We start from the raw sequence: 24,493 nt of genomic DNA on the forward strand, positions 1-24,493 counted from the left end.
AAAGTTCCCACAGACAAGGTGAAGTCTATGGAGGAAATAAGTTACCAGTAAAATTACCGTCACAGAGTAGAAGTCAAAATACTTACTGTATCATCTAGATGTTCCTTTCTATATAATATCACAAAACTGACAACTCAAGCCATGTAAATTTATCACATCAATAGCTAAAGTAAATGAAAAGTTGAAACAGAACACAAAAGGTTGCCTATTTAGTAAATTCATAAAATTAATCTTTTGATCTAAAAAAAAAAAAGACCAAAAATTACCTTTCACTCCAGCAGGAATCTTGAAGATTTGTAGAGTGAAATCAACTATGACAACTGGATAACAGCAAAATACCTTGCTTGCCTGTAAGGGAATAATTCAGTCACGTTACACCAAAAAATTGACCCACCAAATAAATTAGAAAACCAGATAAGTGAAATTGAACAGTGCTGAAATGATAAACATTTTGAAAATGTAAACACCCTGACAAAGAGGAAGAGAAAGAAACCCCACACCTAATCACTTAACTTGCACTTGGATTTTTTTTCTCTTAACAAAATATAAGTGTGGTAGTTTATTTTAAAGTCTAACACCCTTAAAGTTTAAAGTAGTCTGCTTTCAAAAGAGAAGGCCAGAAATAATCCCTTACAATGCAGTTTTACGTCTTGTATAGCCCAGACTACAACAATCAGGCGCTTCCACATCCCCTTTTCTTGCTCCCATCCTCCTTCTTGTGTCCACCCATTGTGTCAGTACACAATGAACAGTTTTCCAACACTGCTTTTCTCGGGTTAGTTTTGCTGGTAATGAAGAAGACGGCCCACCTTCCCTCTTCTCACTCCCCCCTACTCAAGACCAATTCCAGAATGAAACCACAGTTTGACTTAGTATATCCTCCCCAGGACAGCTTCAACCTTGCTTTAGAAATATCTAGCGGCAACTATGCTACACACTACAATCTTCAGCAAAAGGACTTTTAACCTACTGAAACTTACACACAGTAAACTAAAATGTAGAAAACTTCCTCTTTCAAAAATGAGAATAGAGCTACACATTACTGACACAACTATTAAAAATGTAAACCATTTAGATGCTTTTTCTGCCAGTGAATACTTTCATAGCTGTCATCCATGTAACAGGTATACCTACCATCATGTTATTTTGTTCCCTCCCTTTTTAATCCTAAAATAGATTAATCTTTAGTACTAAAACATGCTTCCCAGATTAATGCCAAAGGGAAATGCCAGTTCAAAAAGGAAGCCCACAACCACTAACTACAGATTTTTTTTACTTTGTCGTATATTTTAAACACTGCTTATAAACCTAGTTTGATTTTTTTGAACATCAGCTTAAAGAGAACATATGTTCAAATTATTTATCACAGCCCACAATGCCTTCTTTACATGTCTGTACTTCCCAGAACTTTTCCATTCTCCACCTATGATCCACATTCTTCATCTTTAAAGGCATGACCTGGAAGCTGGTCCCATGAGAAATGAATTTTCTGCCTGCATCCACACTCACAAACTGATTCAGATCATATTGGCTACTAGAAGTAATACAGTTATTCTTCAGATTACCTTCTCTAAGTGAGAGCTCTTCAGGGTTGTCACTGAATACCCAGTAAGACATCAGAAAGCCAAACTAGCTTCAGAATGTTACCTGTGTTGGCCCTTGAATCTAAAAAAAAATGTATTAATTGACTGAAGTTACTGGAAAATTATCCAAGTAGAAGTGGAACAAAAGGTCTATTTCCAGATGAATGAAGCCTGAAGGTTTATTCCACACAGCCCTGGATGTTAAGAAGTTTGAACTCCCCCTGTTCTCCACTGTCAACAAATGTGCAGAGAGAATACACATATTTTTCTAAGTCTTGTCTAGGCCATTTAAATTATATTTTTACAATGCAAGCCCATCTGCCACAGGTACAAACTGTTGATAGGAATTTTTGAGATCAATAACCTCAGAAAACACTGAAGGGAAGGTCATTTTCTAAGCCCAAAGGTAATGAAACTTAGCAGAATGTTGCAATTTAAGCAAAAGAAAGCAGCCCAACTTCCCATCAAGAGGTCAAAAGCAGACAGAAAGCAGCATGGCCAGCAGAAATGGAAACTTGTAAGGGAGGAGAGCAGCAGCTGAAGCAGAGTGCTTCTGCTGAACGCCCTTCCTGGGCCACTGCTGCATAACCCAGGGTGTCACAAACTGCTTCTGTTCTGTAACTGGTTGAGTCCATGGCTTAAAGAACTCCCTTTTTCTGCTGTTCAAAACAGGATGCTAAAGGACGCAGCTTTTTTTTTTTTAAGATAGTCTCTCACGGAAACATTATCTCATTTCGACCTCTGCAGGACTGGATACACACAAGTTGATGAGAATCTGCTGAAGGCTAAGTTCTGTAGAACCGTGCTTGTTGCATTTCACTAACGCTCTGGAAGCACCCACGACAGCAGACAGAAAAGAAGGCCATGAAGCTAAGAAATTGAATACGTGTGCTTTGAAACATATAAAGAATATATAATTTTAATTTAAAAATGGTCTTGGAGAGCTTTACAAGAAAATAAAAACACACCAAATCAACTGCTTGCCAGTTATTACTGGTATCAAAGCACCTCAAGTTTACTTTAGCTGGCTATTACTTGTTCCCTGGCAGTGATTTTTTTTGGAAGGTGGAAATCATACTCATTAAGCGGACAAACCCTCAAAACAACTCCCTTCATGTCAATCAGCAATCCTTCTAGCCATCCACATGTGTGGACAACACTATTAACATCAAAAGGGATTAAGTTCAACTCAGTGGGATGTTTACCTGTGAAAGAACGCTGCACACTAAAAAAATGTTACCACAGTGTTAATAGCTCTTTTGAGTGTACGCAGACTTGAGAGTACTGTAATCAAAACCTTACAAAAGAACAATAATAGGAAAAGAACTTTGGACCTAAGTTTATAAATAACAAATTTTTTTTTTTTTTTAAATCTCAGTGCATAACGCTCAGAGGCTAGGTCATCACATCTTGAAAGGGGGCCTTATTTTAAAACAGTAGACACAAACCATATAAGAGGATTCTACACTTATTTTTACCCTAATCCTGAAGAGAAGGGAAATTAGTGATGTGAAGGCTTCCTCGATTTCACCCCCTATCTGGTTCTTGGCAAACAGCCTCAGTGCGGGGGCCTATTTAGCTCATTTTTCTGCAGTTGTTAACTTACAGACCAAAGAAAGGAACAGCCCAAGATGCAAACAGATGAAGTTATCAGGAGGAGAGGAGTGGTGCTCCGGGAAGAAGGAAATTAGGAAACCAACCGCTTCTCTTCACGCAGCATTCACGGGTGCGGGAAAGGCACCAACAGCCATCGGGACAGATTTTTTCGGGGAAAAGCACCCCTTTTCCTCTGGCCCCAGCGCAGAGGCGGGCGAGCCAAGAGCGCGGCAGATGCGGGCACGGCAGCGCCCGCGGGAGCCCGCGCAGCGCCAGCCCGGCTGCCCCGAGCTGCGGCCGGAGGCGGCGGGCGCGGCACTGCCCGCGCCGGCAGCCCCGCGAGGGAGGCTCGGGACCGAGCGGCGAGGAGCGACCCCGCACGGCTCGCCTCGCCGGGACCAGCGCCCAAGGCTGCGGGAAAAGCAGGGAGGGAGGAGCCAGCCCCGCCAGCCGCTCCATCGCCCGCCCGGGGCGGAGGGGCCGCGCTCGGAGCCGCTCGCCCCCGCCACCCCCGGACGCGCGTCCTCGGGGCCGCTACCGCCCCCTGCCGGCCGCGGCGCTGACAGCCCCCATCCGCCCGCCCCGCCGCCCTCGGGGCCGGCACAGGAGGGAAGGAAGACGGGAGGGGGCAGCTCTAAGCGATCAGCCGGGCCGGCCCCGCCCGCAGCCTCCGCATCCCGCCGCAAGCGGAGCGGACCAGGGAAAACGGCGACGTATACGCGGCAAAGCGGCTCCCAGCGCACCGCCAGCGCAGCGCCCACAGCGCCACGGTTGCCCGACCCCCTCGTCCCCGCCACCCGCCACTCCCCGCGTAAGTCGCGCTCCCTCGGGACCGCTCCCGCTGGTACCTGCCGCTCGAACGGCCGCTGGCGCCCGCACGCTCCCGAAGTTCCCGGCCGCGGCCGTCAGCCCAGCCCGGGAGAAAACCCCGCCGGCCCCGCCCCCCGGCCAATCCGCGCCCCGCCCGTCCCCGCGCCCCGCCCCGGCCCCAAACAGGCGTGGCGGTCCTGGCCGCGCCCCCGCAGTCTCCGCGCCGCCATTGGCTGACGCGGTCGTCAATCTCCGCGGGCAGCGCTTCGCCCCCGCCCGCTCTTCCTGGGCCGTTTCCAGCGGCCGCTGCCCGTCGGGGGTGCGGTTCTAGCCCGGGGCCGGGGCGGGCTTCGGGAGCGTTGTCGCAGAGTGGGCATCGCACCGGAGAGACTCGGTCCGGCAGCGCCGCTGGGGAGCCACGGCCCCGGGCGAGTCCGGGCAGGGTGCCGGCCGTGCGCGCGGTGCGGTGCCGCTGTCCCGCGGTGTCTCCCAGTGGAATGAGCTCCTGCGGCGCCGCGGGCTGCGCGGGCGCGGAGGAGAGGCGGTGAGCCGGTGAGCCCTCCCAGCTCTCCGCAGCCCTCGGCAGGTGCCGCCTCCAGCCGGGCCCCCGCGCGCGGGTGGAACGGACACGCCACCGGGAGCCCGGCGGGATGCCCGAGGTGGCGGGGCCGGAGCGATCCTCCCGTGCGGGGCAGTGGAGGGTCGGGACCGCCGCGGCCTGCGGAGAGGATCAGCACTTGTGGGGACCTGGTCGAGAAGAGGCAGCCAGGGGCTTCAGTGTCCTGCCGAGGGACAACGGGAGTGAGATGAAAGGAGAGTGTCAGGCAGGGTGTAAGGAAAAAGTTACTCATGCTGCGGACAGCTGGGCCGTGGGAGTGGGTTCCTCAGGGATTTCCACTCCCAAGCAGATGCAGTCCTGAGTAACCTGGACTGACCATGCAGCTGGCCTTGCTGTTGAGCTGGAGGTTAAGTGAGAGGCCTCCTTGCAACCTGCATTTTCTAATGGGGGTTGACTTTCACTTGCCTGAGGTGTTTGGATGCGTGTGTGGATTCTGACTGTTAAAAGGCTGGAAATGAAAAACTCGTGGCAACCGCTGTGCTGCACAGGCTGCAGGCCCTGGGAGTGCTATGGAAACAGAAAATTATTTACATCGTGTGCCGTCATACTGATTTTGTGAAATCCAGCACATAATAGATGTTGTCTGTTCAAGTTCATCCCTTTCGTGCATTATAACCTAAAGTTAACCACAGATTTCTTGCCTAGCCTTCATGCGTACCAGGCCGTGCCGTTTTTTTGTAGTACACAGAATAGATTTTTCTACTTTGGAGCAGAGCTATGTAGTAAAATGAGGCATTTTATATGTAATCCCTGTGTAATTTCTAGGAAAATTAGAAGGCAGGGAACAGGATCATGACTGAGGTTGCTGACTGTTCTTTACAGAATTCTGAAAAAATTGTAAGATACCAAGTTTTCTTTCTCAAAAATCTCTGTGTGATCTCATGTAGCACATAGCTTTAACATGATTTTTTGTAAAGAGGCTGAGGGATGTGTTCTCACAATGCCAGTCTCAAGATGCTGGGATTTCATTACGGTGGCTTGCTAGTGAAAATTAAGTCAACAGGCAATACACCATATATTCTACATATTTCATAATGTGCAACGTCAAGAAATCAAGTCCTATTTGACACCAATTAGTATTTTTTCTTTAATCTTAGTGCTTCAGAAGCAAAAGCAACCATGCAGCTCATAGGAGAGCTCTTAAAGGAAATTACTCTAAGCAGAGAGAAGCAATGAGTTGGCAATGAATAGAGAGCAGGCACTATTAGGTATCTGTGGTTAATTCCACATGTTCATTCTGCATCCACTGAAAGAGGTTAGGGACCAGTAATTAAAGAAGGAACTATAATGCATATGCACAAGCAGTTTTAATTTGTTCCAGCTATATTGCTTGCTGTGGTAATCTTCTTGTTTTATGTATTACACTGCATAATTTAAATAAAGCTGATGAATTATTTTTAGTATCTCTTGCTCCACATTCAAAAACAGCATTAAAAAAGCCTTTTGACTCTTTCAAAGAGAAGATGGAGTATCATTTTTCTTTTTCAGGAAAACCAGTCACTGCATTTTTAAATTTGGTACAGCAGATGCTACAATTGCCACAGCACTTCTGGGTTAGGGTTTTACAGCTAGATGCTTTCTACATGCAGAACAGACTCCAAAACTTTGATATTTTCTGGTTCATTCCTCAGATGCTCTAATACCACTAAGCATGAAGAATGATAGTAAAATATGTGCCAGTTTCTCAAGAAAATAATACAGCAGCTTCCCATGCATGCCTAAAACCAGTAACTACTACTGTAAAAGACTTAACTTATGGGTGCAACAGGAGACACTTGGTCTCTGCTGCTTTCAGAGGCTTCCTAAGTTTGCACCATCCCAGCTGCTGCCTGTCATTGCCAGTACTTGTGTGGCTGCCAGTCTTTAATACCATTGGCCTGAGCAAATGTAATTGACACATTACTAAAGCTAACTGCCCCTGCAACAAGCTTATCTTTATTAAGGTTTCCAGTGTTTCTAAAACCACTGGAAATGCCTACAATGAACTTTCCCCAGATTAGAAAATTCAGGAAGACTTCAAAGGAACTACTTCTTTTTTCCTCTGGCCTCAGCAAGACTTGGGACACTTCTGCTCAGAATCCCAGTTAGAAATACCTCCCAGAGCTTTATTTACACTCATATTTCTTCTCACACTAGTTTTAGGCCATTTGTTTCTGGAGAAATCTACTGCCTTATGACAAACTTTGCTTCTCTGATCTACAGTTTTGGAAGAGTAAATAGCCTGGCAGTTTCATTAAATTAAAATTCTATGTTGTTTTTCTTTAAGCAACATAAAATGTAATTCATGTTTTGGTGTTTGCTTTTCCTGAATTTTTATTGGGGGACAAACACCTCCTAAAGAAGAGTAGGATGTAGAGAATTTCTTAAGCAGAGTGATGGAACATCTGGGTGTCCAAATGAAGTCTGTGTCATTCTGTATGCAGCATGTCAGATGGTGATTTTCATAGTCCTCTGATTTTCACAGAATGGGTGAAGTTCAACACAGGGTCTGATCCAACCTCCTTGGTCAAGCAGGGTCATCCTAGGGCACATTGCCCAGGATACTTCTTGAATATCTATTGAAGGAGATTCCACAACCACTCTCACAGTAAAGAATTTTTCCTCATATTCAAGTGGAACATACAACATTTTTGGGACACATACTCTGCTGTACTAGTGCTAGAGAAAAGCCATTAATGTAGTTTCAAATATTTTTCTCGATCCCCTTTCCACCTCTCTGAGTCTATATCTAAATTTTGTGTAGGTGCCACAGTGATAAGAACTTTTATCAATCTGTTGTTGCACTCAATATGCAAAATTTCTTTAAAGTGCTGATACAACCTACACGCTGTTTAAGAGATAGAAAGGCTGCAGCGTAGGAGCTGCCGCCTATGGACAGTAAATCTGTAGTCCAAATGGCTGCTTGCACAACTCTTGCACCACTTTGCTTCTTGGCTTTAGCTAAATGACACTTTAATAATATTCATTCTGTAGTGTCCACATTAGTCTGTTGGCACAGCCATGAGCAGTGTCTGTTACAATAGAAAATAAGGGGAAAATATCAGTTTCTAATTATAAGCTGTGTGATGTTAACAGAAAACAAGACATAAGGAAAAATACCTTTACTGCCTACTTGTATGTAAAGATGTCTCCTTTTCAGAGATTTTGAAGGAAAATGAATGAGAAAAAGATCCCAGAAATGTCTGAAGTAAACTGAAGAAAACAGCCTAATCTATTCCTGGTAATATAACTGCTTTAGTTACACTTAGTTAGTTATATTTAGTGACTAACTTCAGTTACTCAGCAACATCATTGTGGTTTCTAAGTAGATTCCTGAGTGGTCTGGAAGCTGGTCCTGAAAATTGTCTCTCCTTCTTCCATAAATTTTTCTTGTAGATGGGAACAAGCTTCTAGGAGACTGCTTTCTGGAAAGGAAATATATTTTTTGCCCAGATGTTAGTTTGCTGGCAAGTCTACTGGCATTCATGAAGGTTCCAAGGCGATGGATTAATGGCTGAAAATATCTTCCATAATGAATAGAAAGTATGCTACAACATAAAACTGCACAGTAGGAGCAGATCAATTTACCTGCAATTTTACTGTGATAAAAATGCATAATTGATGAAGACACTTATCATGGACAATATTTTCAACCTGTGTTGGCACAGGAGACTTCATGTGCCCAGTAATATCATTTGTATGCAGTGTCTGGAGCTCAAAGTTACACATTTTATGCACATGAACGATGTGAAAGGTACCCTTTGGCATCCCAGGAGTGGATGCTGCCACTACATTTGATAGCTGGTCACAGAATGCCCCTTCCAACCAGATACTTTTTTAATGTATGATTCTGCTTTGTGCTTCTGGCAGTAGAACAGTGCAGCGGATTCTCTCTGGCCCCAGATTTGATACATCAGATACAGCTCAAAACAAGAGACAAGTTATATTGCTGCAGTGTGAAGGCATGAGTTTTCTCACACCCCAGCTGTGGTGCTGACAGGGAGGACAAATGCAGCAATCCCACTCTGACAGCTCTTGTATGGTAATGATAAGCTGATAAATGTAATTGTGGGGGTTTGGAATTAGTAAGATTCTGATCTTACACTACTGGTTTAAGGACTCATTCCTATGACTGCATCTTCTGAATTGCTAAGATTCTTCTTGGTTACTGCTATACTGGCTTAAGGGCTGGCCTGAAGTTAGGGCATGTCTCTGTAGATGTGCATTGTTGGGCCATCCCATTAAAGAAAAAAGCCTATTTTTATCTCTGAAAAAAAGGCACACCTTAAGGGCCTTTGCATCTCTTATAGCAATAGAAGTTGTGGAGTCTGGAGTGTTAAAGGAAAATCATAAAATAACAAAAAATCCTGAAGATGAGCAGTTTATGTAAGATAAACACAACGAATCTAAACTTCTCATTCAACTAGAGTGAAGGGGTGGAGGGGGGGAGGCTGGGGGAAGAGGGGAAAGGAAGGAGAGAATCACATGGGAAATACCCCATGTCAGTCATGAAATTAATACCCATAGGTTATACTTTTCTTTTGTCTTCGTAGATTGCCCATTTGTTTGATTCTGTAGTATTACTAAGTGTCAAAATCAAAGCCACAACATAAATTCCACTGAACAGCAAAAAACAACTAGTAGTTCAAAGTGACTGCTGATATGAAAAGCCTGTGTTCCCTCGATGTTGCTGCTTGGCATCACTACCGACTGGGTAGTGAAGCGGATAACAAATATTGGCATGGGTAAGTGGCAAGTGTTGCTGAAGACCTAGATTTTGTTTGTAGAGCAAACATCCAGAACAGATGGAAAGATCCAACCTGGCAGGCCAAGTAGGGCTCAAAATCAGTTATGCCTAAAGAAATGTAGTTGAAACATGATTGTGTGGTAATAAAGTACAGGATGAAAGCCATTAAGAAAGAAAATAAGTTACTTATTTCATAGCTGCACCAAACCAACCAACAGAGATTCCAGAGGCATCTTAAGTGAAGCAAAGGAGGTGTATCTTCTCAATTTGTATACAATCTCTGTTAACATGTCTAAAATGTTTCTGATTCTAATATACTAAGCAGTGATGAAAGCTTCTGGACTCCAGCTGGAGAGAGCTTGTGTCATCAAATTTTGTGAGAGAGGGCTCTCACTTAGCTGAAAAATGCTGTAGATAACGAAAGGTATTTTCATGGGGCTTATAAATAGAATTGTGAAAATCTAAGCTGGGAGGGATATTTTTTATTTTTATTGGAGTGCCATGACAGCTGTGCCAAATAGGTTAAGGTCCCACCCTGGTCCCTTTGTCCTCAATGGTAAAATGGATATTTACATCACCATCATAGTGTCCATTGTATATATTGCTAGAATCATCCATCTTAAGATCCTGAGATCAAAATGTGGGAAACCTTGCCACATAGCAAAGATTGAAGAAACTGGCTATGATTGTAACTCAGTATATATCACTAAATACCTTGTAGGAACAGATTCACCCGGATATTTAAATAAGTTTTTGTATCACAGTGTCCTGTGGTAGGAAGCCAAACCATTCACTAAGAATGCTTTGGAAAGTGCATATCACAGTGTGACAGACCACACAACAAGAAAAGAGGACATTGGTTAATTAGATGAGTTCCATGCTAACCTCACAACTGAGTGGGAGCCTTGGCACCAATACTTCAATAAAGACAAATCAGAATATAGATCAGAATACGTGTAAAGGAATAAAGTCAATTTTCTGCAAGAGTTTTGAACGGAATATTTCTTCACTTACCAAAAATTCTAAGTTCCTACCACTCCCTGACTATTTTCCTGCTAAGTTTTGAAACTTTCCAATGGCAAAAAGATAGGAATTCACAACATAGATACAAAATCAAATCAGCAACACCCCCCCACCAAAAAAAAGACCCAACCCAAAAATCCCCAGCAGCAATTGGTACTTAGCCATTTCTTCTCACACTTCTAGCAAAGGGGGAACCCCACATATTTGATATCATAACCAACCATTTACCTGTTTTCTGAAAGGATAACTTTTTCAAAATTAAAAAACATAACCAGCATCCACTCTGCTTCTCTTCTTTCAGATGTGTGCTGAGGATGTTCTAAAGCAAGCTTTCCCAGGCCAGCGTACTGGTGGCATGGATCACCTCCGGTTTCATCTGTGGAACAAACAGGGCCAACCACAGAAACTGCTCCAATGGAAAAGTAATGTTAAGAAAATATTTAGTCTTTCCTAACTATTCCAGCTGTGGTTCTGGCCTTCACTTTCTCTGTGAGGACAGTGCATAGAAGAGGCAGTCATAATACTTATATCTGTCCCATTCCAAGTGCTTAAATAAGATTCCTGACTTTTCCTGGCTACTCCTCCAAATATCTGGAAGAAAGAAAGCAGCACTATCCATCCTATCAATTATCTACAGACCATTCGAAAATTGCCTGCTGACTCCATCTTTGAGATTGCTGCTAAGGAAAACACAAAAGTTGTGTGTCTGTAAATGTAATAATAAATCCACTTCACTTGACTGTGACATAAAACTTCTCCAATAGTTCATGTTTCTCAATAGCTTGGTCCACTGATATGAAGATCCAGATATTTACAGAAATACCTTTTTCTCATACATGTTTTTAATAGGGAATGCATTTATAGCAGCTGAAGAAAATAGGAATATTAAGGTTGGTGTTAATGTGTAAAAATAGTTTAAAGTTTCCTGATTGGGAGGAAGGGAGGGAGGGAGGGGGGAGGCATTTCTCTTCATAAAAATGTGTCACTGGAAGGGTAGCAATAACGTGTGGTTTTGTGACACTTCATCGCAACTAAGAGGTAGTTGTTTTTTTCTTCCAAATAGCTGTGGGGTTTTTTTTCCACAGTCTCAGTGTTTCTCTCTTAGTTTGTCTACATATTTTTCTACAATTATGTGTGTTTTTGTAAGCACACATTTCCAGTATCTCTGAACTTGCTTCCCAGGGTATGACCCAATCACTAAGGCTGAACTAGTCAAGTGATTTAACATACAAGGATTTCAGGTAGGGTGTAACCGGAGGAGGGAATGCAGCCCACCCAAGTCTGAGACTGTGAATGCCAAGTTCAAGTAAATTTACTAGCAGGCTTTTTCCTTTTAACCCCCCCCACCAAAACATATAATCAAAAGGTGAAGAGTTCAGTTATGGAACAAACAGGACCTCTTTAAAAATATGTAGCTGGCTGTAGCCAAAGACAAACTATGATGTCATTGGGTGGGAACTTCCCCTCACTGTATGTGAGCAACATTTGGAGTGATGCGATGCAAGATGTGAATAAAATCACGGGAGTGATTTTACTATATCTTGGGGTATAGTTGTTGCAAGTAATCTTCACTATCAGTGATCTTCTGTTTCATACCTTTGAATGTTGTTCATTTTCCACAAATTGGTGCTCACACAATTTTCCATTCCTAGCCACACTATACTCATAGGCAGACTGAAAGCTAATCTGATTTGCAAAGTTGTCAATCACAGCATCGATTAGATAGTAGATAATGGTGTTAATGCAATCATTAAATGGCAAGCAGCTTTTGCAATGTTTTCTTTGAATAGCTTGTGGGGCCCCATCTATGTTACAAACGCAGTTGATTCGGGGAGCCTGGCTACAGACAAGTTACCCTATACTGGGTGTTAACATTTATATTGATTGGTCCTGCAGACAGTTTGGTACCTAGTTCATATCTATGTCTGTTTGCAAAACTGGAAGCTAGTTTTGCCCTCAAGAGATTTCCCATGCAGCCAGTTAGGCTTAGCTACCTTTACAGCAAACTGCATGAGAAAAGACCTTATAGGCTGCTGTCAGAAAAATGTGTCAGAAAAATGTGTTTTACAGAAAGACTGGTACTTATGTTGATGTTTCTAATTCTCAATATTCCATGTAGAACTCTTAATGGTGACAAAATAAACCAAGGTCAAACCCTGGCTTCACCCTATCGTTATGAATCAACCTCTCTTGACAGCATACGGGGCCTCTATTTTATCCTGTATGTGTTACACTGTAATATGGCTAACAGTGTGAAGCAACTGCTTTGCTTTTGTGAGCTTAGGCCAAAATAAGTTAAAGAAGCAAATTAGCTTGATTTTTTTTTTTCCTACTACAATATGGGCATAAAATTCCACACAATCTTTTCTCAGGATTAACCATTAGTAATTTAATTGGTCTGTGGTGAACTACATTATTATATATGTAGTTCAGATATGTAGATCCAGATAAAATATCCACTTCTTCATTCTGCTTTTCCAAAAGAGAATGGAATGAATGTTTTCTTTTTCATTAATTTGACTTTTCAATTTCACTGATGTAATTTTCTTTTTTATTAATCACACTCAAGAAAAATCACCGGATAGATAACAAACAGCTTCACAACTGGCATTGATTTTCAAAGAAATCTGTTAGCAGTTTTCAGGTACTTATTCACAAAGGTCAATAAACTTAAAATGGACAAACTCATTGTCTGAGCTTATAGACTGCTGAGGGGAAAATGTGCTTCACAAATAGCTGATCTCTTTAAAATCATCTGTCTCAAGTCTTTGCCTCAGGTAACTTTTTAGTATTATAAAAGCATACCATGTATAGCCATGACACTGCCAAGACATCTGTGATGTCCTATATAAAAAATAATGAACATCCTGATTTTTAGATAATATAAAATTTGTCTGATACACAGCCAAACACTTCACACACTTCTTTTTTAAATATGGATTATTCATTTTGTTTCTTGAAAGGAAGAAATTACAATTAATATCAATATTGGGCCCATATATCCAATTTCAATTTTTTTAATACTTCATGATTGCTTTATTAAACATAAAATGTTTAATCAGCATGATTGTTTTACTGATATTTTATCATGACACTAACTTTGACTATTATCCATATGACATTTAGCAGTATTTCAGTTTTATAGGAGTAAAATAATCTTTGGCCGTTAAGAGTGTATGTGACTGGTTGTACTGTTAGTAAGGAAAATTATTTTACTGTAGGCAATTCTAGATTATTGTGAATTATGGAGTGATATTGTCTTTTGGGTGAGTGGGACAGCCACTATATGTATAAAATCAGAAACAATGTATTTGTTGACATCACTACTGTTTAGCCTAGAAACTCTCAGATACTAACTTTTGCATTGTACATACAGAATAACATCTGCCCATGCAAGCTGCGCTCAGAGCAGGTTAGAATTCCTCACAAAAGCCTTATGCACCACATAATTTCACTTTAATTTGATTTGAAGTGTCTGCACAGCAGGTGTGTGCTAAGTGTTTAAAGTGATTCAAGTGCAATTCCCTGTTTGGAGCAGGCCTACTACAGCATTTGAAAAAGAAGCAATAACAGCATCAGCATTGCTCATAATGTCCTTTGGAGCCAAGCAGAGCGGAGGTGCCCCTGGCAGCTCCTTCCAGTGACAAGAGTTCCACTGCGCTGCTGAGTGGAGTGGCGAGTTTGCCCTGAGACAAGGCTGACTTCCCCTCAAATGCCCTCTCGGCCCGTAATCCACAAACCCCACTAATCTGCACTGGGGCTTCCCTGCATTACCGTGGATTAGTGACGTGCTGTTGTATCATATAGCATATTTACGCACTGTTTACAAACCCTGTGCAGTTTAACCCATGACAAGCATGGCTCTGTAATCTCATGTGCTGTCAACCTTTCTTAGTACCAGTATAAAAATATAGATATAAATAGTGTTATGCTTACTTCACAGGAGAGTTTTATACAACATACTGCATGTATATTTTATAGCCAGCTTTTCACACTCTTGGAAAGGAAGGTTGAGTATCACTCGGCACATTCAGCCGTTCCTTTGCACAACAGCAGCCTCTCACAAATCTGTCAGGAGGTAGTGGTGTTCAGGGACTTCGCCTGGATTCCCCTTTACTCCACAACTCTTTTCTAGTGGCTTGGCTTCCAGCCTAGCAGTGTTACTTATTCTTCCTCTCTCAAATAAAATCTGTAAGCCTCTATCCTGCAGGAAGCCTGACAGCCTTAGACTCCCTGCTCCTGAAGGCTTCAATCACCCTGGTTTTTAAGGTCTACTAGTAGTCTTCTACCAAGCACGGCTCAGTTCAAAAGTAGTTGTGACTAATTCAAAAGAAGCAGCAATTTAAAGGATGCACTGAGTTCCTTTAATCTCACCATTTGTTTGCTCTTTTCACTACGCATCACCATGATATTGTCTCTTTTCCTTCACTTTTCTCTGGTGAGGCAGCAGATGAGTTACTGTAGCAAGATCAGGAAAATTGGAAAAGTTATTTTCTAGGCTTTTCAAACAACTTCTGCTCTTCCTGTGCCAGGTGTCCAGCACCTCAGGCCGTGGCAGCCCCTCTCCTCCCCCTTCCACCCCATGAGTCCACAGTCTCTCTGTGCATAGCTCCCACACACAGTTGCCATCACCAATGCAAAAACGTACCCAAAGGCCCTGCAGAAGGATTGGCAGTACTGAACTGTTTTCTCTTGTCCAGTAAGGAGGGCCAGAGCCAAGCAGTGTGGTGCAAAGTGCAAGATCCAGCGAGGAGTAATAGGGGGTTGTGGGAAGGACAGGGGGCAACCATGCCGGGAGAAAGAGTAACCAAATGCCTTCCTAAAAGTCTGCTTACAGCATGTGAATAGGCACACAAACAGATCTGCATCTCTGCACCTCAGAAACACTTACACTACAAATTCCCTAAGCTGTCCTTCTTTAAGGAGAGAAAATATTACACCTGGAGTTTCTGGGAAAGTCATGTCTGTTCATTCCTTCAGGGCCCAGTTGGGGCACCCGTTTTCCTTTTAAAACTTGCACCTCACTTGACATCACCTCTCTCCTCTGCAACCTCCTCCTTCTCTTCCTTTTCCTGTCTGACTGCTGCAAGACCCTGTATTCAGTCCCTACTCTGCTAAAGCTTCAGCAAGGTTATAAATGTGGCAAGGATAAGCGTAGGGGAGATTCTGACACTGGTAAGATGTGCAAGCCTGTGTTGCATGGACGGCTAATTTTTGTGGCAACAAACTACTGACTATTGCTGTAGTCTTTAGTTTTAACAGTAATTTCACTATGAACAAATTGCTGCTTTTTCCACAGAATAGATTCCTTCTCTGGGTACTCCAGTGGCTTGCTGTGCTGTATGTACAAATTTTTCATTAACAGACTTTAAATAGAACCAAAAGAGAAGCCTATTTCTTCTCTTCTAATGTGGATGTAATTTTATGTTTCTTCTTTGGTACATCTTATGTTTTTACCAGGATTGTAACGACAGTGAAGGCAGAAAAAGTTAAGTCAAATGAGATTTGTGGTCTATGAATCTCTGGACTACTTCATCAGAGTGTTTGGTGATAGTACCTCTTTCTTCTTCCCTTCTCACTCCAACAGCTGGGGTATTTTTATTGTACACAATTGTCATGGGAAGCTGGCCTCAGAAACAAGAAGTATATCCAGGACCACTCGCATGCAGTAATGACAGAATTGAACTGTATTCTCTACTCTTTGAAAAATGTAAAGGGATGCACAGGGATGCTGCATCTGTGGAATCAAAACCATTAATGCCTGTTAAAGTTATCACCCTTACTGAAGCTTTTTTTTTGGTTGACTTTGTGCAGCAGTCTTGGAGAGGCTTCTGTAACTTGCATCTCTGTTGAATTTTATACTAGATGCAGCATTTACTAGCATTTCTGAGGAAATTTCTAGGCAAACTGAACTGCAAATTTGCTTTGTGTGTGACTCTGGCACACACTAAGAAACCACCTACTTTAGAGAAGTAGTGGGAACACTCTTCACACAACATGCACAAACCCTCTTATGATTTAAATGTGAACAGACTATGTATCTTTGCCATGTTAGCTCAATAATCCAAACTTCCCTCGGGCAAGTTGCCTGTGTGTCTAAACAGCACACATCTGTTCTTTTCCACCACTTGTTTACATGTTCTTCCTCTCTGTGTGCCTGCTCCATCCTCATTTTAAAGACATTCCTTAATGCTTTGTTTATTTCCCATGTACATTTCACAACTGCATGCTGTAACAGTAGTATGTGTTGAGTGCCGGTTTTATATAATTTATGATCCAGTGCTTGTTTTTTAATGTATTAGTGTGTATGAAGAATAACTCCATGAAGTCATTCAAGGTTAAAATCAAGCTTTCTGGCTTCAGGCTGACTGGGCAGCATTGCAAAATGCCACATTGCATAGTAATGTAACTAAAGAATCTACAGTGATACATACTGTAATACAGAGTAGAGGATTTAGGACAGGAGAGAAAAATCTAATTAAAATTGGCAATTTAATAGTGTTATCCAAAACATTAATACATTCTTTTACTAAGCATAATAAGTGGAAAAATGCACACTGAATTAAGAAGAAACATAAATATTTTAAAAATAATGACATCTTCGGTCTTCTGTTCTCAGGTATTAAAGAGTCTGATTTCAGAAATGCTGAGTAAATATTTGTTCAGTGCACTAAAAAAATAATGCTGGATAGGTGGGAGGGAACTTCTATAAAGACCACCATTTTGGCAATATTAGTACATTGTTGTACAAATATCAGAATGACAAAGATGCTTATTGCACCCTAGGGCTGGAGTAAAACATTGCTGCAGTTTGAAAATTGTTACTAGAGCAGCCCAGTTCTGAGAAGTATCTTACAAACCTTTTAGTTTAACATTATTTTGTGTTTTCTTTTTACTGTTTAAAGTGTTCTACAATTAATAAACCAGATAGCCTGAAGTGGGTTGTTTGTTCCTCTACTGAAATGACAATTGGTGCTACCAAAACAATGCACTAAGCACAGGACTTGTTTACATGTTTAGTCTACTTGCTTATCATATTTGAAGGCTGATCAGTGCTGCCTCAGTCTCTTTCCAGAGCCTCTGGTTGCCAGCCTGGAGTAGAGCCTGCAGTGTGGGTTTTTTATGAAAGGCTTAACAATAAAATTCAGAGAGAAATATTTTCCCTTTATAATGTAGAAATCTCAGCAAGCATATAAAAATGTCTATGACATTAGGAATGGGCACATCTGACATTTCATTCCTGTAAAATGCACCCACAGACTAACAATGCATCATTCAGAGAAGAAACCAAGTATTTTCAAGGTAGAAACATAAGCAAAAAGGTATTCCCTTGCATAAATGAATATTACTGTAGGAAAAAAGGTTTCTGCAGATTGATCTGTTGGTATTACAAAACTCTACAATTGGCAGAACAGATTCAGTGTGGAATTAAATTCAGTGTGGAATTAAAAATCAAACACTGAGGAACTCATTGAGATAATGATTTCTGCTCCTAGGCTTTTTCTTTTTGGGGGGGAAGTAACTTAGCAATGCAAGTCCCTTCTATTTGTGATAGCGATAAAAAAACCACAAAAATACTTTTTCAGATGTGTATAAATACTATTCTTTTTCAGATGTGTATAAATACTATTGCATAATGCCATGTTGGTCTCTGATCCTTGTGAATGCAATTATTTCCTTTGGACAAAACCCTCTCTTCATTAGCACTGAATGGTATTTGTCAGTCTTTTTCCTGTTTAGATAATTTGTTCAGTGTTGATATATTTGAAAACATTCAATTGGTTGGAATAGTATCTGCGGCTTTCCATCAAAGGAGTGATGGCAGTGGCTGTGGGTCTAAATCTCAAAGCACCACTCTGTAGACTTCCTAAGTGATTAGTACAGAGTATTATCGCTCTCCACCATCTGGCTATCTAATATGGAAGCGATATTAAAGGAATCAGAAGACCTATACAGGCTTCGTCACTTTGGATGTACACAATGCCATAGCAAAAATGTGAAAACAACAAGAGATATGCTTAAACATAAAATAATTGTTTCTATTTGCAGGGAAGATGTATGTCTGTCCTCCCTAATTTTAATTACTTGCAAGTATATAAAGCCATACATATGTATACTGAGATAATGCAGCTTAGCACATATAGGCAGGCTACATGTTTAGCATGCTAGGAGTGGAACCTGTTTAAATTAAGGGTTTCGTTTTGGTTTTGATGTCACGACAATTAGTCGATACGTTTCTGAGGCTTTGATTCATCTATGCTTTAAAGGTTTTGAAGTTAAATGCTTTGGGTAAGGCGGAATTAAAGAATCGTCAGAAATTTCTGTGCTAAAGCCTCACAATCCAATACATAAAAACTCTTGTAATTCAGTGTACTGTATATCTTTGTGTATAAAAATATCCCTTTATAAGGAAGAACAAAAGATACGCTTCTCCACTCCAGGAACATTACATGGAATAAAGAGCCTCTGAAAACCTCCGAAGCACAAAATGCAAGCTTGTGCTGCCAGACAAAAGTGAAAGCCTATCCTGTTTTCTCTCTCCCTGATGTAGTTGCTGTGTCAGATGAGGGCATCAGGGCAGATTCAAAAGTCAGAATGAAGAAAAGAGAAACAGTGCAGAGAGAAGTGTGGTGAATTTAGTCTTATGAACACCTAGGTTTTCCCTGTGCAAGCCCAGCTTTAGGCTTTTTAATTTGTTTGTTTTACAGAAGTGCAGATAAAGGCGGTAATTAAAAATGAGTTATCAAATTCCACTCATTTGTAGGTGTTGTGCTCCGGGGGGTTGTAAGCCTTGTATCCGGCAAAGAGGAAAAAAGAAAAAAAGGGAGGTCTTTTCTCCTGTTTCCTTCAAGCTGTTTAGGAAGTTATTTCTTTACTTCTTTTTAAACAGTTTTATTTTTATCTCACAATGACAATCACTTCTTTGCCTTGCCGGAGAATCCTAAGCTAGTGGGCTTTCTACTCATGTCATAAAAGTGCTATATCTGCTTATGAGGAAACAACATGTTTGGCTGAGCAGCACAACTATTAGAGTCTGGTTTGGTAAAGATTTATATCTTTTGGTACTGAAATCTCCTTCCCCACTGCAGTGATCTCAGGTCCTCCTCTGTGGCACCTGCCTCAGACAAAAGACAGGATGAACTGCAGCTAACTGGGAGGAAGCACAGTAGCAGAGCTGAGAACTTTTCCCTCTGCTAAAGAATTATTTTCCTTTCTCTTCTTGCTAACTGTAGGGGTGTTTTTACAAAGCTTGTAAGGCATTCATTGTCTTTGAGATGACTATCCTCTTGCACATACGGCTGAAATTGTTAACTGACTTCAAATGATAAAGGGCAAAGGCTGGCAGCAGTCACATGGGCCTAAGAAAACTAGGCTATCAAATCACTTCTAGTATGTAGTTTTATATTTGATATTCTCAGTACTTTTGACCACAGTTCTCTGACCTTTGGTTATGCTCTGCATGGTATCTAAGGAGCGTAGTAAGTAAGAAAACCCAACAAACACCATCTTCTTGTCCAAAATTTCCCTTCTTTCTTTTCCATGTATCATGAAAAGAACACAGCATCTTTCCCCTTTGTGTACAAGCTACTTATTATACACTTGAAGGCTGTGGAACTGTGTAGCACTGCTTTTGGCAGCAAAGCCAGCTCAGGTCAGGTTGGTGAGCTCTGTTTACTGCTCTCAGTCTGATGAATCTACATTGTACTCTGCATCCACAAAGAAGTTGTGTGGACAGAGCTGTCTCTGGACTCTAGGATAAGGTGGATCATTAAAATGATGCACATTAAAAACCCCACAGAATAATTTTATTTAAGGTATTGTTAATCCAAATTTTTTAACGTTCTCATTTCTTCTGCTTCAGTAGTGCAGGGGCAAATGTGCACTGCTGGAGTGGGGAAAGGAGCTGGGAGATGAGTCTTAAAGCAGATCTGCTACCGAAGTGGAATAATTTTGAGTTATTCCTGAAGTGTGAAATTCTGTTCTGACTGAAGATACAGCAAGTTTGTCTTTTACTGCAGGGTGGATAGAATTCCATCTTGGGCAGCCACAGCACCAGGGCAATAATCCAGGCCTTACTGACATCAGGAGTAAAATATCCCATGAATTCAACATTGTGGCAGTGAATAAACTCCAATAGTTGCAACTCTGTTCTAGGAGAGTGGTAAAATCTGTGAAACGTTATCTGTCAGTTGAATCGCCCCTGCCATTACAAATTCCAATCATAACTATGGAAAAAGAATTATTAAAGGACCAAAAGATAAAATTAAAATTGCTCCATACTTAACTGTCCCAATCTTTTGAGAAATTATTTAGGATACAAGTAACTTTCAATTCTACTGTGCCTACATTTGCATGAATAGTTTAGGCAAATATTTTAGGAGAGGACTTAATATTTTCTGGTACTTTTTTTTTTTTTTAAGCCAGTGTCAATTATGGCTTTTAAAAGCCAGTGTCAATGTGACCCATTTTCCATAAAATTGGCACTAACAAGGGAGACAGGGGCACACAATTTGGCAGTACTAGAGACACAAGTTTCACATACCTAAAAATAATAAGGTGCTGGTAGAATATATAAGGAGACAGAAGAATTGTCAGCCTCTGTGCAGGGTTCAGCCAGTTCCTAATAACCTTCCATGTCTGGTTTGTAATGTACAGGACATTTTCATTAAGTCCTACTTCTGGCAAAGATTCCTTTCCCCCAAGTAAGGAGCATAGAGCAACCCACACAGTGAACACTCGATAACAAGCCCTATGAAAACCCGCACAAGATAGTTTTTGGTATGGAAATATGCATTTTCCAAACAACTTAGATACTTTATTTTCAGTTTACACCCAGAAGTATCAACGTAGTCAAGACATTGTAATAAGCTAACTCAGTTAAATGTATTCTCAACTTTAACTCATTGTTAGGCATGTACAGTCTATGGGTGAAAGCAGGAACACAACAGCAGCAGTGGTTTTTTCTGATCCTAAGAGGACAGTATTTTTGGCAGAAATTGCCTTGGTATTCCAAAAGCTACGGTCTCCTTCCTGTGTGCTAGTGGTCTTGTAGTAACTGTAAAATCTCTATACAGCATAATCACAGTAAGCATATACCCCCTTTTGTCTGCAAAGGACTTATTAAATATTCTATTGTCCTCGTTGTAGAGAGGCAATATATACGCCTTCCCTTTTTTATGGTGTAAATTAGAGAAAGAATATGAAAATGCCCGTTTCAAAAAAGCAGATTAAAATAAAATATAAACCACTTTATAATTCTCTAGACTATTCCTTCTACTACAACTTTTATTAAGGCTTTACATCCTGGATTTCTACCAACATAGATGTCATCTCATGCAATTAAACTGGACCATTTTCAACAGTGTTGGATGCAATTAATCTCTTAGAAATCTTTATAAATATACCTGGGGGACAGTAAACTTTTCAAGTAATAATACTTTAAAAGATTCAGGAATAGGTATTTACAAGAGGACATGTCTTTTATGATTTACTGGAATTCTTATGTGTTTTTCTGAAATTATCTACTAGGAGTTTAAAATGAGATTTTAAAATGAAGGTTTACAAAGGATACCAGCTCTTTTGTCAAGGCTTGATATTTATCACATAAACAAAAAGTTACCTTGTCCAGTTTTCTTAGACAGGTTTTTGTGGTGGCCATTTCCTTGGCTGTAAAGCAGAGAAGCTCCATCTGAGATAGATGGACTGGCGTATTCACCAGGGAGCCATATGACAAGCATTAAACGGCTTAGAAGATTGTCTTAGTGCATTATTAGTTCAGCAGTTGTAAGGATTATTGCTGTTGTTGTTTGGGATTTTTTTTTTCTGGCAATATCATAGTAAACAACAGTTTAAAGGAGAACAACAAAGTAGTTTTGCTAGTGCTAACAGCGGTATTTTTCCAAACAGAAGAAGGAGTGCAGGAAAAAAGCACAGATTCCATGTCTGCACAGTACTAATATAGCATTGTCCACAGATATCTGAGCTGCTTCTGAATGACTTAAATTCACACTGGGAGCAGAACAAATTAATTAGTACAGTATTCTCTTTGGGCTGTTTGCTTGGCTAAGAAGCCCAGTACAGCCCATCCAGATGCACAGCCACATCAAACACAGCCATCCAGGTCCCAGTACCCAAGGCCAGTTGCTAAGATCTGGACTCTGCTTCTCTTGAGCTATGCAGGCACAAGTAATAGCTCCTGTTTAAGCTACGAACCTTTCAGAGAGAAAGAAATCAACCTGCTCAGTATTAAGCACAAGATAATTAAGGCAAGCATTAACCATAAAGAATAAAAGCCAAGACACCTAAGTTGTGTGCGAAAATACAGAAGCTGAAGAGGAATTTGAGATAGGTTACACTGCAAAAGTTGAAATTGTAGAAAAAATTACCTTTCCAAAGACATTCGAAATTACTGTACAGGGGAATTAAACTGCATTTTTCAAGGCCACAAAAACCCAAAAAAACCCCAAAACCAACCAACCAAAAAAAAAAAAAAAAACCCCAACAAAAAACCAGTTCCAGTACTTGAGACATAACGTGAAGATCTGGACAAGAATTTCAATAGTTAGCATTACAGTTTATATTGAAAAGACTCTATCTTAGGTAAAAAGTTAACTTCTGCCTAACACATGACAGATTGAGAGAAGAGCTTTAAGAGGTTTGAGACAAATATAATGCTTATGTGATAAGAACTCACTGACTGGCAGGAGCTGTGCCTCCTGGTGACTGAAGGAATATGGAGAGCGAGGACGAGGACAAACCATGTTTAATGACGCTGCACATAGGCTGAAAGCCAGACATCCACAAGCAGATGGTCAAAGTCAGGCTGAGGTCTTAATTTGAAAAATATGAAGGAGAGAAAAACCTGAGAGTGAATTTGATAGAGATATTAACTTGTTCATTAGATGGAAGACGGTAAGAAATTAAAGGTATTCAGAAAGGGGTCAAGGAATAAAACAAATCCTCCAAAGGCAATGCGGAAACGTGGGATAATCATAAGTCAACGTTATCATAAAAATCAAGTGAGACAAGGTTTCAATGGCTGAAGTTTGACCCTGATTTGAAAGATGTCAACTAACCACAAAGAACAATTATGAGCCTTGGGTCATTTGAGACTTGAGTGAAAAGAGATTCAACTGTAAGGCAGACAATGGACTTAGAACATGCAATTTTAGAAGAACTTAGACAGCAAATGTAAACAGAATATTGACTGAGGCTGGAGATGAATGGGTAAGACATAATATTTACAAAAGCAAGTACATACAGAGTTATTTTCAAAGGCACAAAGGCCACTTAGGTTGCCAGATCCTGTGAGAAGTCAGTGAACGCTACCTAATCACACTCCCTTCTCTGAAATCCCCCTAATTATCATTCTAATTACATGGATATGACAAGTCAACTGTCATTAGTGATACTTCCCATGAGTCTCTGGAGTCTGCAAATACAGTATTCAATTGGTAAAGCCTGTTGTAGACCCACACATAGATTTGACACAAGTGCAGCTCAACATATCCTTCAGCAATTCAGTTTGCTTTTTTCCCCCCTTGTTTTTCTGCAGGTCCTTCTCCTCATCAGTTAAAGGAACAGATCCTTGCTGTAGTACATCACTTCAGGAAAGCATTAGTTCTTTCACTGAATGTACCTCAAGTGAGGGATCCTATTATTGCCTTCCCAACTGTCGCAAAAGCATAAGGTCACCTTTTTCTGGGTATGATTTCACCCTTTTTGAAAGTCTCCATGCACCTTACCTGTCTAAGAGAGCTGTGTTGTGAGGAAGGTCGTTCTTAGGACTGTAGATAGCATTTTGCCAAGACACAGCAGAAAGACATCTACATGTCTGATAGTATTATTTGTCTACTATTTTCAATTTGCCTGTTGTTTTCAATTTTGATGCTTATATATTTGTTCAAAATCTTGATGATGTTTTCAGAAATCAGTGCAAATTAGAAAGAAAGAGAGCAGTTCTGTCACCCCATCGTGCTATGTTACATGGGGAGTTACAGCATTTGGCCAAAACACAATGTGAGTATATCTCATACTGAATATTCTGAACTGAGTATGAGTTGTGTGTCAAAAAAATTCAATGATTCCCTGGATGCCCACCAAAATTAGAGTTTTTGATAGAGTACATTTTAATGT

The 24,493-nt window shown here is 40.9% G+C and overlaps 2 protein-coding genes across 25 annotated transcripts in view; one reads left to right on the forward strand and one right to left on the reverse strand.

Moving 5' to 3' along the window:
- The window catches only part of EPB41L2 (erythrocyte membrane protein band 4.1 like 2), a 105,646-nt gene extending 101,520 nt beyond the window's left edge, over positions 1–4,126 (reverse strand). For 22 of the 24 annotated variants that reach the window (XR_005256355.1, XM_038132255.1, XM_038132276.1 and 19 more), the window contains exons 1-2: positions 4,028–4,126; positions 267–348 (exon numbers count right to left, since the gene is read on the reverse strand). The gene's annotated coding sequence lies outside the window, so the exon portion shown is untranslated. Of the gene's footprint in view, positions 1–266; positions 349–1,565; positions 1,999–3,283; positions 3,473–4,027 lie in introns of those variants that run through there. The other 2 variants (XM_038132254.1, XM_038132253.1) reach the window with 2 other exon arrangements.
- On the forward strand, positions 3,380–11,132 carry LOC119699171 (proline-rich protein 2-like). The gene is made up of 2 exons (XM_038132281.1): positions 3,380–3,990; positions 10,659–11,132. Exons 1-2 carry the CDS (start codon positions 3,414–3,416, stop codon positions 10,667–10,669), a joined length of 588 nt encoding a protein of 195 aa, XP_037988209.1. The 5' UTR covers positions 3,380–3,413; the 3' UTR covers positions 10,670–11,132.
- Positions 11,133–24,493: the final 13,361 nt, after the last annotated feature.

The sequence above is a fragment of the Motacilla alba genome, chromosome 3, assembly GCF_015832195.1.
Source record: "Motacilla alba alba isolate MOTALB_02 chromosome 3, Motacilla_alba_V1.0_pri, whole genome shotgun sequence".
In the NCBI taxonomy this organism is placed as follows: domain Eukaryota; kingdom Metazoa; phylum Chordata; class Aves; order Passeriformes; family Motacillidae; genus Motacilla; species Motacilla alba.

What these genes read in the sequence shown, in the direction of transcription:
- LOC119699171 (XM_038132281.1), top strand. Translation starts at nt 3,414, where the DNA reads ATGCGGGCACGGCAGCGCCCGCGGGAGCCCGCGCAGCGCCAGCCCGGC.